Source organism: Acyrthosiphon pisum, chromosome X, assembly GCF_005508785.2.
Source record: "Acyrthosiphon pisum isolate AL4f chromosome X, pea_aphid_22Mar2018_4r6ur, whole genome shotgun sequence".
NCBI classification, from domain to species: domain Eukaryota; kingdom Metazoa; phylum Arthropoda; class Insecta; order Hemiptera; family Aphididae; genus Acyrthosiphon; species Acyrthosiphon pisum.
In genome coordinates this window covers 59,802,441-59,819,257 of record NC_042493.1, presented here as the reverse complement: position 1 = coordinate 59,819,257, position 16,817 = coordinate 59,802,441, and the positions used below count along the sequence as shown (strand labels likewise).

The 16,817-nt window shown below is 28.0% G+C and overlaps 3 protein-coding genes across 18 annotated transcripts in view; 1 reads left to right on the top strand and 2 right to left on the bottom strand.

Moving 5' to 3' along the window:
- LOC100159495 (mitochondrial thiamine pyrophosphate carrier-like) overlaps window positions 1–1,096 on the bottom strand; it is a 5,187-nt gene extending 4,091 nt beyond the window's left edge. For 2 of the 5 annotated variants that reach the window (XM_016808177.2, XM_003247638.4), the window contains exon 1: window positions 463–928. The gene's annotated coding sequence lies outside the window, so the exon portion shown is untranslated. 5 annotated transcript variants of the gene reach the window in all.
- Window positions 1,097–5,849: 4,753 nt separating this feature from the next.
- Window positions 5,850–14,964, bottom strand: LOC100164972 (D-glucuronyl C5-epimerase). Of its 2 annotated transcripts, none has more exons than XM_001943602.5 (10): window positions 14,479–14,964; window positions 12,490–12,661; window positions 11,241–11,363; window positions 10,872–11,046; window positions 10,551–10,778; window positions 10,276–10,445; window positions 8,813–8,953; window positions 8,516–8,703; window positions 6,736–7,009; window positions 5,850–6,677 (listed from the first exon to the last, which is right to left on the bottom strand). In XM_001943602.5, the coding sequence occupies exons 2-10, from the start codon at window positions 12,619–12,621 to the stop codon at window positions 6,411–6,413; spliced, it is 1,698 nt and encodes a 565-aa protein (XP_001943637.2). In that variant the 5' UTR covers window positions 12,622–12,661; window positions 14,479–14,964; the 3' UTR covers window positions 5,850–6,410. The 2 variants fall into 2 exon arrangements, with proteins under 2 accessions (XP_001943637.2, XP_016663659.1); XM_016808170.2 differs by lacking the exon at window positions 14,479–14,964 and adding an exon at window positions 12,720–12,738.
- Window positions 14,965–15,018: 54 nt separating this feature from the next.
- Window positions 15,019–16,817, top strand: part of LOC100572377 — a 15,061-nt gene continuing 13,262 nt past the window's right edge. For 2 of the 11 annotated variants that reach the window (XM_029487766.1, XM_029487772.1), the window contains exons 1-2: window positions 15,525–15,688; window positions 16,343–16,472. The gene's annotated coding sequence lies outside the window, so the exon portion shown is untranslated. Of the gene's footprint in view, window positions 15,161–15,180; window positions 15,289–15,397; window positions 15,500–15,524; window positions 15,797–16,342; window positions 16,473–16,817 lie in introns of those variants that run through there. The other 9 variants (XM_016808169.2, XM_029487776.1, XM_003247636.4 and 6 more) reach the window with 8 other exon arrangements.

The following is a 16,817-nucleotide window of genomic DNA, read 5'->3' as shown; positions in this document are numbered from 1 at the left end:
TATGGTTTTTGAAGTTTGAAAGTCTAAACAGTAAGGTAGCGAATATCGACGTCTAGAGAGCCAAACTGTAACCGGTTAATTTATGGTCTTTTGGTAACTCTAGTGTCGATAGAGGTATATCACTGAAAAGTGCATATACGACATTACATTTTTACACCCAAGTGAAGTTGAAAAATGTTTTACAGACAATTCTGTAAGTAGGTATTTATCCAGATGTCGAACAACTGCAAAAGTTAATAGATTATATTTTATACTATGAAACAAGCACAGAGCGTCATCAACAATTATTTGGAAAACTATATCAAACAACAATAATATTGTTTGGTGAATAAACGTTTGTCAAACTACTTATGACTGAAGACGATTTACTCAGATCATCCAGATATGAAACAAGTCACAGCTAGAGTAACAGATTAAGTAGGCAGTAGGCACATAGAAATAGAATAAATCTCAGCAACTTACGAACAACGGGCCCGGCTTTTATGGATCACTTGTAACATATTTTGAATCTGGGATCCAACTAGTGTGGGTCGATGGCAACTAGGTGGTACCCGTCTCAAAATACGAATCGGCCTACCCTTTTGTGCTCATAACCCTGGAACGCACATGGCGTGTAATCGACTGTCATTCGGAAAAATATACTATCAAACGGCAATATTATGGTTGGAAGCAAAGTAATTTTTAATCGGCGATCGTCTTCGAGACATCACAAGCGGTGGTGGGCACTCGGCGACGACGATCATCAACAATAATATCGATGGACGAATAAACGTCCGTCAAACCACGACCGAGTACAACGGGTGACTTGCGACTGGACTTCCGAAGAGACGCGAGTCCCAGCATTCCCAGCCACGGTGAGTTAATAGATAATAATAATAATAATATTATAGACGTAGAATAAATTTCGGCAACTTACGAGCAACCGGCCCGGTTTTTTTGTGGATCTGTCACAATATAGATAGTTGTTCGACCTTCGACGAATAATGATAAGGTACAATAATTTATTAACACTATTTCAAGGTGGATTTATAAATCCATCTATTTAAAATACCACGGGCGCGAAATACGTAAACACGGCAGGCTGACGAAGATAACTCCCGTACGTATGCCACTTATATATAAGTATATATTATATTATACTTGTCTATGCCACTTATCACATCTTCTGATACGGCGATAATTGCAATACTGCATGTTTAATTGCCTATGCATATTACTTCAAAGGGGGTTAAACCTTAAACGTATATTTTATTTTTCATATATTATTATTATTATTTTTTTATTAAAAGAATAATTACAAGCCATACATAATTTTGTACAATAAATGATTTCGTTGAGTGAAATAGCAATGAATATAAAACAGAGTGGGAAGGTACTCGGTAGTACCACCCGACAGGTCAAGCCAGCAAGTATCTATGCCGAGCATTATTATAATTTTTATCGTATGGTATATATATTGACTATATTGTACTATATTGCAAATAAAATTGTGGTTATATAAAATGTTAGCACATTGACGGACAATACTGCTACGGTAGTCAATAGTCATACTAATTTAAGACGTAATATCACCACGATTGGTATAGCAATATACATAGGCGCAAATAGCGTTTGAGATTTTGAGGGCTAATAGGGCCTTACTTTGATAATATTGAATAAACTTAAAACAAAATGTAGGAAATTTTTGGGAGGGCTATGGACATTTTTGGGGGGGCTTAGCCCCTAAATCCCCCCTCCCTATTTGCGCCTATGGCACTATAGCAGTTATATATTAAAAGTCGCAAAGTGGCATGACCGCTATAGAGCAGTTGCGTTTCTTATGGCTTCACCACATTGGAAATTATCTAGTGTACTATTGTGACTTACTAACAATTCGGGCAAAAAACAAATCAAATATTCTAAAAATATATAAAAATCCATGGTTTAAATGTTGTTCAAAATTGTAATTTTTGGTTTGAAAATTGAAGGCTATAATATAGTCTAGCGTTTCCCAAATCATGGGTCGCGACCAGCAGTTACGATTACGGTCATTTTAGGCATAAATTGATACCTCTATAGTGATATACATATCTGTATAATAATAATCTGAGTTCTAAGTAGTCCAACTATAACTACAACTATAACTATAGTATTGTACAATGTATGATATCGATTTTACATCGATTATCAATATATTTTTAGTAATCTTTATTCTTTATATTATTTAAGGCCCCAGATGCCGAATGGACTCATTGTATGCTTCACAGAGAGGCACTTGTGTTGAAAAAAAAAATTAAACTGAATTAAATAAAGTTCTTAGTGAATCTGTTAAAATTATTAATTTTAATAAATCTGGAGCATAGATTAGTAGATTGTTTTACAAACTCATAATATTATGTTCACTATTTGAAGTCAACTGTAATATAGTAATAGTGTTTTTTGTTTTTTTATTTTACTAAAAATAATTTTAAATAATTTTTATTTCGTACATTTTTTATAAATATTATAGCCTCATTGAATTTCCCTATACGAAACCCCTCTACTAATATAGCTAGTTTGACTAAATGAATACTGATGATCACTAATTATTGAAATATAAAACAAAACCCAGTTGAAACGCATTAGAATATTGGTTCGATTTGGCCTCCAAAATAGTTTGTTTTATAATTATGTGATATACCTACAGACTGTAATGAGAACGATGTGTTGAAAATATAGCAGTTGAAAATACCTATCAATATAGTATTACAAGTTTTTGTTTTTTATTCAAATTAAATGCTTATATTTTGGATTTACTTCACCCCATAATTCAAAATAAGAAACAGTTATGAGGTAATCAATATCAACTGAAAAAAGACTTAGCTGCATTAAAATTTTTAGAGTTTGATCGCCATCTTATGACTATGGACCGGATTTATATGCAAATTATAGATTGGAATAAGCTTTTAGAAATCTGATGAGAATTGTCTCCGATTTAGATCACTCATATTAAAATAACACGAACTGTATTTTGCATATTTTGCATATTTCAACGTTTTTACCTATTAAATACATATTTAATGCATATTTGTAGGTTTATAGTGCATATTATTATTTATAGCACATATATTTGTTTTTCGTCGTATTATCACGTTCACAGCCACATAAAATCGATAATATTACGACCAGTATTGCCAAAAAAAGATGATATACATAAATATACATATACATATATGTGTATATATTATTATAATATTAATATAAATAAATTCGTTGTTCCTATAATAGAGTTCAAGTGTTCGACGGAAGCCAATCAGGACTAATATTTTATAAATTTAAGATAAATAACGTTAAATGGTGAAGAACTTAGTGAAAATGACAAAAATATACTTTTTTATACTATTAAAACTCTTATATACCTCTTTTATTACTTAATTAATTAATACTTATTTTTTACATAATTTTAAATAAAATGTTTTCGATTCAATTTTAAGTGCATATTTAAAAATAAATGCATATTTTTAGGTCTTTTTGTGCATATAAATCCGGTCTCTACTTATGACTGTATTAAATTCAGTACATACAGGAACTTACTGCAACATACTGGTATATTACATATACCATACTTATGAAGATATCTATGAAGTTGGTACTAAAAAAAGATTACCCAAAACTATTAAAAAATACTTTTAAAAAGTCAAATTAATTTAATAATAATAAATACTTGAACATAATATAATAAACTTTATAAATAACATGATTTAATACCTATTAATAATAAAAATAACATAAATATTTAAATATTTAATTACTATTTTTGTCACTCTACTGCGTTCATCGATCATGGCAAAGGTAATGCAAAGATTTATGTAACAATTTATGCAACAATCATAGGCGGAATTCCATTGAAATTTCAGGAGTGGCTTACATTAATGTCAGCGAGGGCTTCGATCCTAGGAAACTAAAAAAGGAGGGACTTGACGGACTTTTGGGGGTTATGTCAAGTTTACACATTTTTAACTACAAAATAATTGTTAAAAAAATGTGTGCCTATGTACTTTTAATATTTTTCAACCGATAATATATCAATGTATCAGGAGCCTTGTATTATATTTCTCCAGTTTTGACCCAACAAATAATATTTTATTGACATTTATAGAAAAAAAAAAATTTCAAATTTCAAATTTCAAGTCCTACCTATAGTTATTTGTTTTTGAATAATAAGAAAATACAAAAATATGTACATGAGAAATTAAATATATATCCAATATTGTAAAAATTTGAACTTCAATCGCTCATAACAATTTAATTTGGCTTTCCGGTTGACAATTTTTATTTAATAATGGTAGACAAGCTTATGAGGAATCTTTATATTTATATTTAAATCAAATATATATGTTTATGTATTATATAACATAGTTATGGAGCATATTATAATAGTTTCTATAGTTAACAATATTGTAATACTATCCTTATACATAGTAGATTTTTTAATAACTTATGAGATCACTAGTGCAGTTATAGGCAAGTTAAGAGTGATGGGAATCATATAGTGTATAATTATAAAGTTAATAGTATAAACTGTATAAAAATAATGCGATATTATAACTTTTGATTGTCGCTATAATTCTAATGAATGGAGTGTATTCATAAATTTACTTGCAATGGTTCTGTTTGTAAATTGTAACACTATATGATAATCATATAACAAACAGACATATAACAGCCGGATTAAAAAAAAAAAGAACAGTTTCATGAATAATATATAAGTAGACTACATAAAATAACATATTTTTCATTGGAAGTAAATTAAAACTAAAATATAACTGTTTAAAAAAAATAATACGAATCTAAATACTTTTTAACAATAATACTTTTTCTTTTTGTAATCTATTTATAAATTAAAACATGCTAAATAATATATACATATTTAATTAACTACACTATTTTTTTTTCATTTAGAATAATATTATTTAATATTATTTCTAATTGTAATTATTTTAAACATTTTTATTAATACATATTCAATTTGTCGATTAAGTAGATACAATTTCAATACAAGGAGTATTTTTATTTTTTTATTAACTCTCTAATTTAGTTAATTATGATATGATTAGTTTGTTATGATATAATTATAAATGAACTTTTATATAAATATGTTTTGGGCAGGCTACACATTTTTTCTGACCGATTTTTGTAACGTTTATAACATTTATTATTATTACCATGATTGTTGTGATAATATTGATATCAATATACAACTAGGTATATTGACAAATGTTTACAAAATAATATGAAAAAAAGTCAGTTTGTAAGTGGTATTTTTAAAGAATAGTTCATAATCAAAGTTCAGTGCCTTCCTTACCCTAAAAAAAAAAAAAAAAAAACATATTTATGATTTATATATTTTCCTTGCAGAGAAAAATATCAAGTAGGGTGTTAATTTTTTTTTTTAATTTGCTTTACTTATCAAAAATTTAATACTATTATGATGTGATGTTTGAATTATTATTATATATTATATAGTTTTTTTGTTTTTGGCAAAATATGGTTAGTTAAGAGGTTAATATTATAATTAAATGTTTATTAATGATAAAATATTATCTGATAGTTTATATTTATAAAAATTAAATCAGAAGATTTAGCTGTAACAGGAATATTTTGTGAAATTTTAAATATACAGAGGAACCCTGATATTTTGTAAACCTGAAATAATTCTATGTTAATATTTAAAAGTATATGATAATAAACTTAATTAAAATAGGAATGAAACCATTTTTAAATATTTATCTTGAAATGATAATATGTCATGTTTCTTTAATAAATCCATTAGAATAGGTATATTTAAAAACTTTTGTAACCATAGTTAAATGATTTCAAAACAGCTCATACTATGAAAATATTTATTCAAATTAATTGTTGTTGTATAAAAACCTATCTAGTGTTTCATACATTGTTTCTTATATTATGTTATTTTTAATACTGATTAGATGAAAATCAATAATTTGATTTTTTAATACATAAACAATATTTTTAACCATTCCAATTAAATTTAAACAAAGTATTTGTTTTAAATCATTAAGCTATAAGATAAAACTTAGGTCAGAATTTAATTATTAAAGGTTTAATATTTTTGGTGACAAATCCAACATGATTTATTGATATTATAGAGTTAAGCATTATAGATTTCATATTTAAAACAAAAAATAACCTTCACTGAAACTAAATGTTATACTTGCAGTGAACTCATAGTTTTAATATTTAAATTACAGGTTTTCATAAAAATTAAAAATTTAGTAATTTATTAATGCACATTCCCCCTAAAAATATAAAATAAATTAAAAATGCAACATATTTAGGAAAAAAAAATTGTCACAGCCATACTTTTTTCCCAACATTATCTTAAATATATTTTACTAAATTTATATTCAATACTCTTAGTGTCTAATAACTTAATTGTGCGATGCACGAGCACCATTCATATAACCAATCCATCTTTTGGCTGTAGTTTGTATAACTGTTGCGTTGTCCAGTGTTGCTAACAACAATAGTTGGTTGATATGTGTAGCGTGATAATCCCATCGAGCAATATTTGGCGCTATATCAAGTGTTACATGTCTGAGATCATAGGCTGATCTTGACCCCATGTCAAACAATGGTAAAAGATTTTTCAATGATGTCATACCTTGTTTCCACAATGAATGAGCTTCTTGCGAAACCTAAAATTATTGTGTTGTATGAAATATAGAATTATAAAAAGTAAACATTTTAAATTACCTCTGATCCATTGGGAGCTAATGAAAACAAATCATATAATCCAATCAAGGAGTACATAAAACCGTTTAAAATGAATATTGGTGGGACTGTAGGATATTCATCATACCATGGGTGTAAATTCATAAATTCAGATAAAACACCGCCATTTTTAGTTGGAATTTTAAAGGGCTTTAGAGCAGTATGAGCTGTTTTTAAATACATTTCATTGCCACCAGAATGGAAAAATGCCCTGGAGAGCAATGATATTGCTTGGCCTTGACCCATAGCAGATAACCTATAAGTAATTATCAAATTAATTATTAATAATATTAATTTTTCAATTACTGTGCAAATATTGACAGCTTACAAAGTATACATTTTTTAAATTATAATATGCTAGTACCTGTGTTAAACTTAAGTTTTACAATAAAATTGTCATTAATATTTAAATCAATAAAACAGGGGGTAAAAGAAAGAACTGACAGATATGATAAAGAAACTATGTAAGAATTTTTTTTCTAATCAATTTTTAAAATTTAATTATTATGACTAGTTATTACTACTCGGGAGTAGCACGCTACTTTATTTTTAGCAATTGACAATACTTCTAATTTAGAGAAACACTTTAGCATGATAGACATTTTCGGTTAGCGTAACATAAATTACCATTATTTTGTCGCTACCTTCAACCTATTTGGTATACAATAAACTACCAATTTTCAATTTGAACGTTTTAAAAAAATGTAGCGTAAAAGTAGTTAGCAAGCTACTTTTATAGAGGAAGTAGCTGTAGAGCTGGTGCATTTCAAAAAACCAGTAGCGTCCCGACCACAGTTAAATTAATATATTAGGAATATATATATATATATATGTTACCGTAAAAGCCCAATTACTAGGTAAAGTTAGGTTTTACTACTTAATGCTAGGATTTACTGTTTGTACTCAGTAAATGCAAAAAATAATAATTTTATTTGGGCTTTTACTAAACACGTTGTGTATATCCTAGGATGTACAAATTGAGTTAGTAAAAGCTGACTATTGTTACATAGTATATTTGAGTATATTTAGTACACTTCTTGCAATTATGTAACAGCAAGTGCCATAATAGTACATTGTGTACAAATAAATACTTTTTTTTTTTACAAAGAATGTAATCAATTTTTTTGTATTAAATCAGTAATTTGTTTTCATAATATATAATTGATAATTATAATTTTTATTTGTGTGAATTGTAACTTTTACTAACTCGAATTGTACATCCTTTGATATATACAAGGTGTTTAGTAAAAGCCTGAATAAAATTATGATTTTAAGCATTTATTGAGTACAAACAGTATATCCTAGCTTTACCTATACTCTTTTTGGCAAGATAATGCAAATCGCTTGCGCATCCAAATGAACGTGCTCCACCGTCTCAAGGTCTAAATTTCACACCATCAGGTACTTCCATGTACATACAACAGCGCCGCTGGACGTTTAGTGACAACGGCTGCGTTGCACCACCTGGTGCTCGCACTGGTAAATTGATGGAAATGCGCAGTAATAGACAAGTTTTGGTTGGCACCCACTTGCATTCTCTAGCCAAACGGAGTTTAGTAAACGGGTTTTTACAATAACATATATACATACATATATATATATATATATATATGTAATATATATATATATATATATGTAATATATATATATATATATATGTAATATATATATTACATAGTTAATTTTATTTGTCTGTTATGGCTGTTACACCCTGATTCCATATACTTTTATTTCATGATTAGCAACACTTTAGTAAACTTACCATCCTGGCTTTAATGGTTTAATAACAGGAGATATTTTACGAGTAACAGGATTAATCCAACCTCCAGACTCTTTATCTTGATGTTTATTGAACCAATGTGCTGCAGCATAAAATTGACTAATATGATCACTAGAACTAAGTGTTAGGTTGTCCAAGAATCCAACTCCATACAGTTTAAAATCACATAACTAAATATAATCATAGGTAATTAAAAATTCAATATTTAAAAAAAAAATTAATATTAAGTTCTTCCCATGATAAAATATGTATTTTGATAATGAAGGAAAACTACACTACCTTATATTTTGAACGAAACATTTTTGCTGTTGTTTTTTTTAATACATGTAAGCCCTTTTGTAAGTCAACTAATACATTTCTTGTTAATTTTTTCCAACCAAATTCTCTACCACAATGCATTCCATGATAGATATTATGACCCTATTAAAAAAAAAATAAACATAAATAATTATGGTATTTAGGTACTACAATAAATGTTATATCTTGGCATAATTTATAATCTATGTTCCAACTATTATAACTACATACCTATAAAATAAATACTATTTGAAAAAAATATATATAGAGTAAATGGGATGTAGTGCTGGATTTTAAATGGCAACATTTGTTTTCACAATGGCTGGATGGCATGGCCTTTATTATTTTTAGTATCCGTGAATGAGATGCCTTAGAATCTAGATCAGCGGTTCCTAAAGTGTGCGCCCCAGTGCCCTGGTGTGCCATGAATCACTATGTCTTTACAGGGGCTCCGCTCTGCCGATGAATTTTATATGATCAAAAAATAAATTTGAAAACCCAACCACGGTGGTGACAGAAATAATTACGATTATGTAAATACAAATGTATAAATTATGTATAATTTAAATTAAATAAATATTTTTAAATTACCCATCACAATCTTTACCGGTTTTTACTTTAATGTTTCTATTTTTTATTATTAGTTATGATATGATTTGGGGAGCTTGGGTTCAAATAAGATGCCACAAACCAAACAATTTTGGTAATAATCTTAGCTTCAAATTTTATATGAGGTAAATTCACTGTAATTTTAAACTAACAGAGCTAAGCGTGATCTTTTGAGCGTAAAATTTGGTATGTTATGCACTTGTAAGGCAGAAACAACAAATGCCCATGTAACATCTTCTTAATGATACGCAATATGCAATAAAACTTTTGAAAATAAAAAACATTCAAATATGCAATAAAATGCAAAATAAAAGTTTCCCTGTTGAAGTATCTGTTTTATGAAATAAATTATGTTCTTGGAAAGCATTGTCTAAGATCACCCAAAAAAAGATAAACTTAGCATTGGAATCCGAGCTATACATATTACGAAAAAACATACATATTATATTATAATATATTGATATTATTATTATTCATAATATTGAATTTTTATGCACAAAAATACATGATTGCGTATATAAGTGCTACAAGGCTTATTGACGTTCAGATACGTAAATTGCATTTGATATTTGTTCATAATAAAGGGTTTTATATAATCGAGGTTCTACGATACAATAAAAACCTAACTATTAAAAAAACTGCATGTGTTATATTGAGTTTTCTAATTCAGCACTATATATTGGATACCCTATAATATTATTATTGTAAATTAATTATTATTTTTTTTTTTTTGATAATAATTATAAATTAAAATGCTTTGCGAGGAAATATTTCAATATGTCATAATATTAACAAGAATACATTTTATTTTATAGACATAAAATTATTAATTTTACCTTCGCAAATATAAATGTTCTAGAACATATGTAATGCAGATTCCATACTTCTTGATCCTTTATTTCTTTTATACTAATAACAATGCTACTACTTGTTGATAAAGACAAAGCAACATCAAAACTAATGAAAAAATCTTCTTTGCTGTCAATTTTTAATGAAATTGGTTTATCTAAATAAAATAATTTTTTATGGTTTATTAGTAGGTATATTAAATTGTTTGAATTAACAAAGTATGTTATACATTTATAACATAAGTTATATTAATTTAATATACCTGTACTGATAAAATCGATAACATTACTATTGACTTGAGCATTGAATGCTATTTGTATTTTTGAAGTTTTGGGAACATTCCATAGAGGATTTAACTGACCATTTTCTAAGACCCTTACTTTTGGTGATGGTAAAGTAAGATTTTTACTATAATGAGATAACCCAAATTGAGCTATTTGTGTTGGATAATAATAACCATGAGGATTCCACTGAGTCGATACTGGGACTCCTATGATTATTAAATATAATATTATTATTTTTTCCAAATTTCAAATATTTAAACACTTATTTCATATATGATTGATTGTAACTTAAAACTTGCCTTCAGAAGCACTAACACACTTTACACGATCTCTTTCTTCAACTTTATAATTTTGGAAATTTGTGAACACACCTCGAGAGTCATATTTTCCATTTTGATGATATATTTTGGAATAGCTATGTGACCAATGGAATTTTTTTTTGTTTTCATCAGTTTCAATAATTTTTCCATAAACCTTAAAAGAAAATAAAATAAATTTTGCTTGAAGTAGTTTAACAGTTTTTATTTACTAGCAATTTAATAAACAAATCGATAGACTTAAATGTTTTGTGCAAATTACTTTCAATAAGTACATGATATAATAACATAAATAGTTTGATAAATAACATTCATAAAAATGACAGAAAATAATATTAAAGAAGTACAAACCTCAAAATAATTTTTTAGAAATGAAAATGGAATATATACTGTGTTGTTTTTTATAAGGCAATCCACATGAACATTATTTCCATTAATGAGACAGTCTATTGATTTTATATTTTGAACTAATGACTGAAAAAAATGTAAGTACAATAGATAGTAAGATTTATTTTTAAAATTGAAATCAAATATTATTAATTTATATAGCATTTAAATACTGTATACTACAATTCACAATATCCTAGTTGGAACCATCTATGATACATTCATCATTAAATAATGCATTTGAGCATTGATTTTATAATACAGAGCTTGTTTTAAAATTTCAAGTTTTGACTAATAATAATTCATAATGACTAATAATAATCAAAAATTTCATATGCCTATAAATAGATCAGATAGATCAGCATGAGTCAAAATATTTTGAAATTTAATGGTCAATGGTGTATAGAAAATGATAATATAAACATTCAGTGATAATATCATGTATCTGTAGTAATTTTTTTTAGAGTTACACCAAAAACCAGTCGATTTTGCGTAATAATTCTCTTTTAACCGTCACTTTTGGAAACTGCTAGGAATTTTTAATTTTTAGTTAACTAGACTAAACTCAGGGGCGGTTCCAGGGAGGGCCTAAGGAGCCGCGCCCCGCCCCTTAAGGCTCAAAACCCGTATTTATAAAAAATTGTATATTGCTAACCAAAAATTACAAACAAAAAAACATATTATAATATTGACTATTATAGACACGTAAAAGTATGTAATTTTTGTAGGTACGTCGATGTATGACTTGTAGCAAATATCTGCTAACTGTATGGACTACGAGAATACTATAAATGACTTGGGGAAATACTAAATACTATTCTCTTGATAAGAATTGTATTGTTATTATTCTAAAAATAAATAATAATGTGTTTGATCGTTGTGCGTCGGGACGTTGCCTATTGGCTATTAGATAATGCACCGTCCAGTCTGATGAAAGTTACAACTATTAGGCCCCCCCCCAACCAAGTCCCTGGACCCGCCCCTGACTAAACTAGATTCACTTTCCCATCAGCAAAAAGACTGAGGTTGAAAATCGAAGCATAATTTCAACTACTTATCATGTACACACACACAAAAAAAAAAACACATCATTGTAAAATTAATACAAAATTATAAGTGGGAAATTGATTAAAAAAAAAACAAATATTTTTGATACAGATTATTTTATTTCTGTTATTTTATTTAATAAATATTATAGTAATTTGTTACTTACTTCATAATTGGGCTTAATATTTGTTGAAAATGTATCAAATGTTTGATTTGAGCAATTGGACCATAGTGACAATGTGCATACTATAATTAAAGAAGAAAGAACTAAAAAGAGAGTTCTTATGTTTAATCTCATACTGGTTTAATTATCATTTGAACAATTGAATGATGAATAACTGCAAAAAACAATCAAATTAAATAATAATCTCATAAAATTTAGTTTGAAAATATTACCTAACTGTATTTCAATCTTTATGTTATAGATAAGTACATTATATTTTGCAATTAAATGGCTATTTTAGTATTAATCATCTTATAAATTATTAATTGAGTACCTAATTCAGTAGGTCAGTATGAAAGTTTATTGGATATAAAAAATTAATTACACATTCATTAAAATAGTATGATATAAAGATAATGTTTTATAGATAGGTACTTATAGAATTATATTTTATAGGTACCTACCTAATAGAGCTATCTATTTTTTCTATGAATAATTAACTGATAATTTTATTGAATATATTTAAAACTACAGTAGGAGTAGTGCAATCTGAATTGGTTATAATTATAAATAATTTGTTCGGTACTTATACACTATACACTTTATACATTCATTAAAATATTAAAAGATAAATAAATAAGTTTGTATTTACTGTCTCTTGATAGTTAATCTTAAGAAAAGAAAATCTAAAAACATATGAGTCAAACCATTAGCTTATTGTAAAATATTAAGTCTAAACTACCATGGCAATTGTCCATTTGTGTAATTCATGTTAAAATATATTAATATAGTTATGTAATAATAAAAACTTAGCCAAAAATGTCCCTATTCCCAGTTGGAATAAATGTATGGGTGTTTGAAAGAAACTTAAATACAATGGCGTCTGAGTATTTGCAGGGCTAGAATTTACCCCTGTCTGATTGTAAAATCAGTCAAATTTGGTTGGTTGTTGGTGAAATATCATAACTATAATTTAGGTAATTTTGAGGAAATATAACATTGTGTAAGCACTAGAAAACTATTCTCACGTTAATAATTAATACCTAGATATTCAGTTTCTTAGTTTAAAAACTGTAAAAATTTGTATATACTATCAGTAGGCTTAGATAGCTATTCTAGCTAGGAATGCCTTAATTAATAATATAATAAAAAAAATAGTTTAAATAAATAGATGCTGACACTATAGAAGTCTAAAAACAAAACAATATCACTCTTGAATTTATCCATGGTTTTGAAAAATCTTCTATTATAGAAGGTACCTATTTCAAATTTATCAAATACCTTTTAGCAGCCGTGTTTCATATTTTAATTTAATTTGTTCAACCCCTCTAGAAAAATATAAAATTTCGCCATTGAGGTAGGTAGATATCATAATTATTCGAGATTATTTAGCTCCTCCACATCTTTTTTGCTTTAAATTGCTTCAGACGTTAAGTTATAAAATAGGTATGGGAATAAATGTATCGAGATAAAAATGTAAGTAGAAATTAGTTTGCAAGAGAAGATATTTGTTTCTTTTTTTGGTTTAGTTATTTAGGCTGGTCTAACATTTGCCCATTCTAATTAAAAACTGAAATGATGCCACTGCTTAAATATTATCCAAGAAGAGTTGATGAGCCTTACAATGATAATTCTACATAAGCTATGAATCATATCAGTGGCGTGTATCATAAAAAAATTGGTGTTGCTCAAATAATTTTAGGTGACCTATCCCTTATAATATTGTTAAACCGGCCTATAAAATTTCTTATTTTTCTTCTACCAATACCCACCCACCCATATTTAAGGTGCTGCCTGAGCAACACTTGGACCCTATGTTACATGCCACTAAATCATATTATAAATGTCTGATTGTAGCCACTTATTTGGTCCAATCACGGTGGTCATAAATAAACGGTTATTAAAATTCCCAAAGTATGGGTATGCTCGATGAGGACAAATGTTATGGTATACCTCAATGTGTAAATGTGTAGCTTACAAAGTCTGGTGTACCTGTATCATTGGAGCCAGACGATGTCCAGTTGGGCGGAATATGGCGACGGTCCGATCATTTTACACGGCCGTCAGCGGATGATGATTGTTATTTCTGCGACAATTGTTCCTCAACAAAATGCCGTCCATCATCCAGGCAGCAGTGGTCCGACTGTCTAGCAGCGGGTCCAATCGTTATGATGGAAGTTTAAAAAAAAATCTCGACAGTGCCTATTGCCCAATAACCGATACTTAGGTACGCCTCACTAATATTTATCACGACTACGACGATTGCTTTTTTAATATTATTTCAGTCGGACCGTTCATAACGGAAAATTGCGACGATGGATAATGTTGTTACCTACTTACTTGTTAGTATATTGTGTATAATACTGTAATTTTATGAATAATAATATTATTTCGTGTCGGTGCGCTTTTACCATAAGTGATAACTGATAACGAGACTGGATTTTGATAACCGTAGAAATTGTCACAGTGCTGGCCGGGGGGAGCAAAGCTGTAGTGTTATTAGGTCTATGGTTATTAGCACGGAGTAAGATATACTAAGATATAAGTATATCTTAGTCCGTGGTTATTAGTTACCTATTTTTATAGAAGTAGTGTTATTTTATTTCGATGCGAAGATTCGGCACCACGGTTCTTGGAAGATGGGAATGTCCTCTGCTCGGCACAGAATAATATAGTAAAGAGTGAAGTTGTATTATTATTATAGAGGATAGACAATTATTACCTCAAGACGTAGTATACTATGATATCTTTTTCAAACAATTTTGGCGGGGCCGCGGGGGCCTCTCTTACCGCGGCTATCAGGTCATTAATTCTTTAATTATGTTAATTAGGTATTTATCCCTCCAAATTATAAATCATAATATTGACAGTATTGTACCATAATATTATTTTGTACGCCACATTAATATTATTAATTATTATAATAATATTGTTATATTCCGTGGTAATATTATTTTAGTCTATGAGTATTTTATATTGTTATCAATGCAAAGTGCTGCAATCACAGATATAAGTACGTATATAACTTACTATATTATATAGTTATATCTGTAGGTGCAATTCATTTTTTTATGCTTATAATAATATCATATTAGCGAATAGTGGATTCCGAGTCTGCCTTGTAAATTACTATAAATCATAGTCTGTACAATTATTAAGCATCCAAGATACATCATCTACTTTCAGATCTTTAAAACGTAAGGTGGGTATCAACTATCAACCCTTTCTGTGGTTTTTTTCTTCATTATTTAGGTACTTTGTTTTTTTTCGTATGGCGTTATTACCGGGAATACCTAGGCATAAAAAGCAGGTACTATAAACATTATTAATTATGTCAATTGACTTAAGATTATTATTGTTGATTATTCTGAATATAGGTAATGTACCTAACGCAATTTTTAATTTTACAAAGCTTTGTCACATAGCTTGACCATGGTTAGACCACTAATATTTATAGGTATCAAACATTTTAACATAACATTTCATTAGTTTAATATTATCAATGCTCATGCATCTGTATAATTATTGTTGGACAATCATTTGGACAAATTGTTTACTGTATTAAAAAAATTGCTATTGAACAAATTTTTAATAAAAGTAATTCTCTATTTTTCATACTGTTCAAACCCAAAATAATTGGTTTTACACTAAAAATAATAATCGCACTCAATTGTAATAAGTTATATTTAGGTACCTACTAAGCTAATTACTAATTTATGTTATTGATATCATTTTATAATTTTAGTTTAAGATCAAGAAGCTCAAAATGATTTTATCATGTTTAAACCAGCATTTTCTTATTATTTACTCAGGTCTTAGACTGAAATATATTAATTTTATTTAATTTTATTTCCAGATGATATTGATTCATGTTCCAAGTTAAAAAATATTTGAAGCCACAATTTTGAAAAGATACTTTGAAAATTGAATTACGGATTTGGCAGTAACATGAAAACATTTAGCAAATGATTTTGTTACAAATTGTGGTATGAACATAGGCGCAAATAGGGGGGGGCTTAGGGGGTATTAGCACCCCCAATTTTAAAATTAGCACCCTCTAATAATTTATGTGTTTATGTGTCAAAACTTCTCCTTACAACAACAAAAAAAAACAGTTCATCATCAGACATGAGGGTATTAGAGTATAATGAATGAAACAATGAACTCGACAATAGTCATTTTTTCGAATTCAAATCTATTTAGAACATTTATCATTATTTTCCAATGTCTCTACTAAGCCTGGTCGTTGTGGTCGGTTATATTATTATTTGTCAAGTGTTTAGTTTTCAAGTTCAGCAGCTACTCAGCGCTATGACATATTATCGCGAGTA

Coding starts and splice junctions, on each gene's coding strand:
- LOC100164972 (XM_001943602.5), bottom strand. CDS start 12,621: ATGAGATTAAACATAAGAACTCTCTTTTTAGTTCTTTCTTCTTTAATT. Junction 11,364..12,489: donor ATATTAAGCCCAATTATGAA/GTAAGTAACAAA, acceptor CATTTTTTTCAG/TCATTAGTTCAAAATATAAA. Junction 10,779..10,871: donor GTGTGTTAGTGCTTCTGAAG/GCAAGTTTTAAG, acceptor TAATAATCATAG/GAGTCCCAGTATCGACTCAG.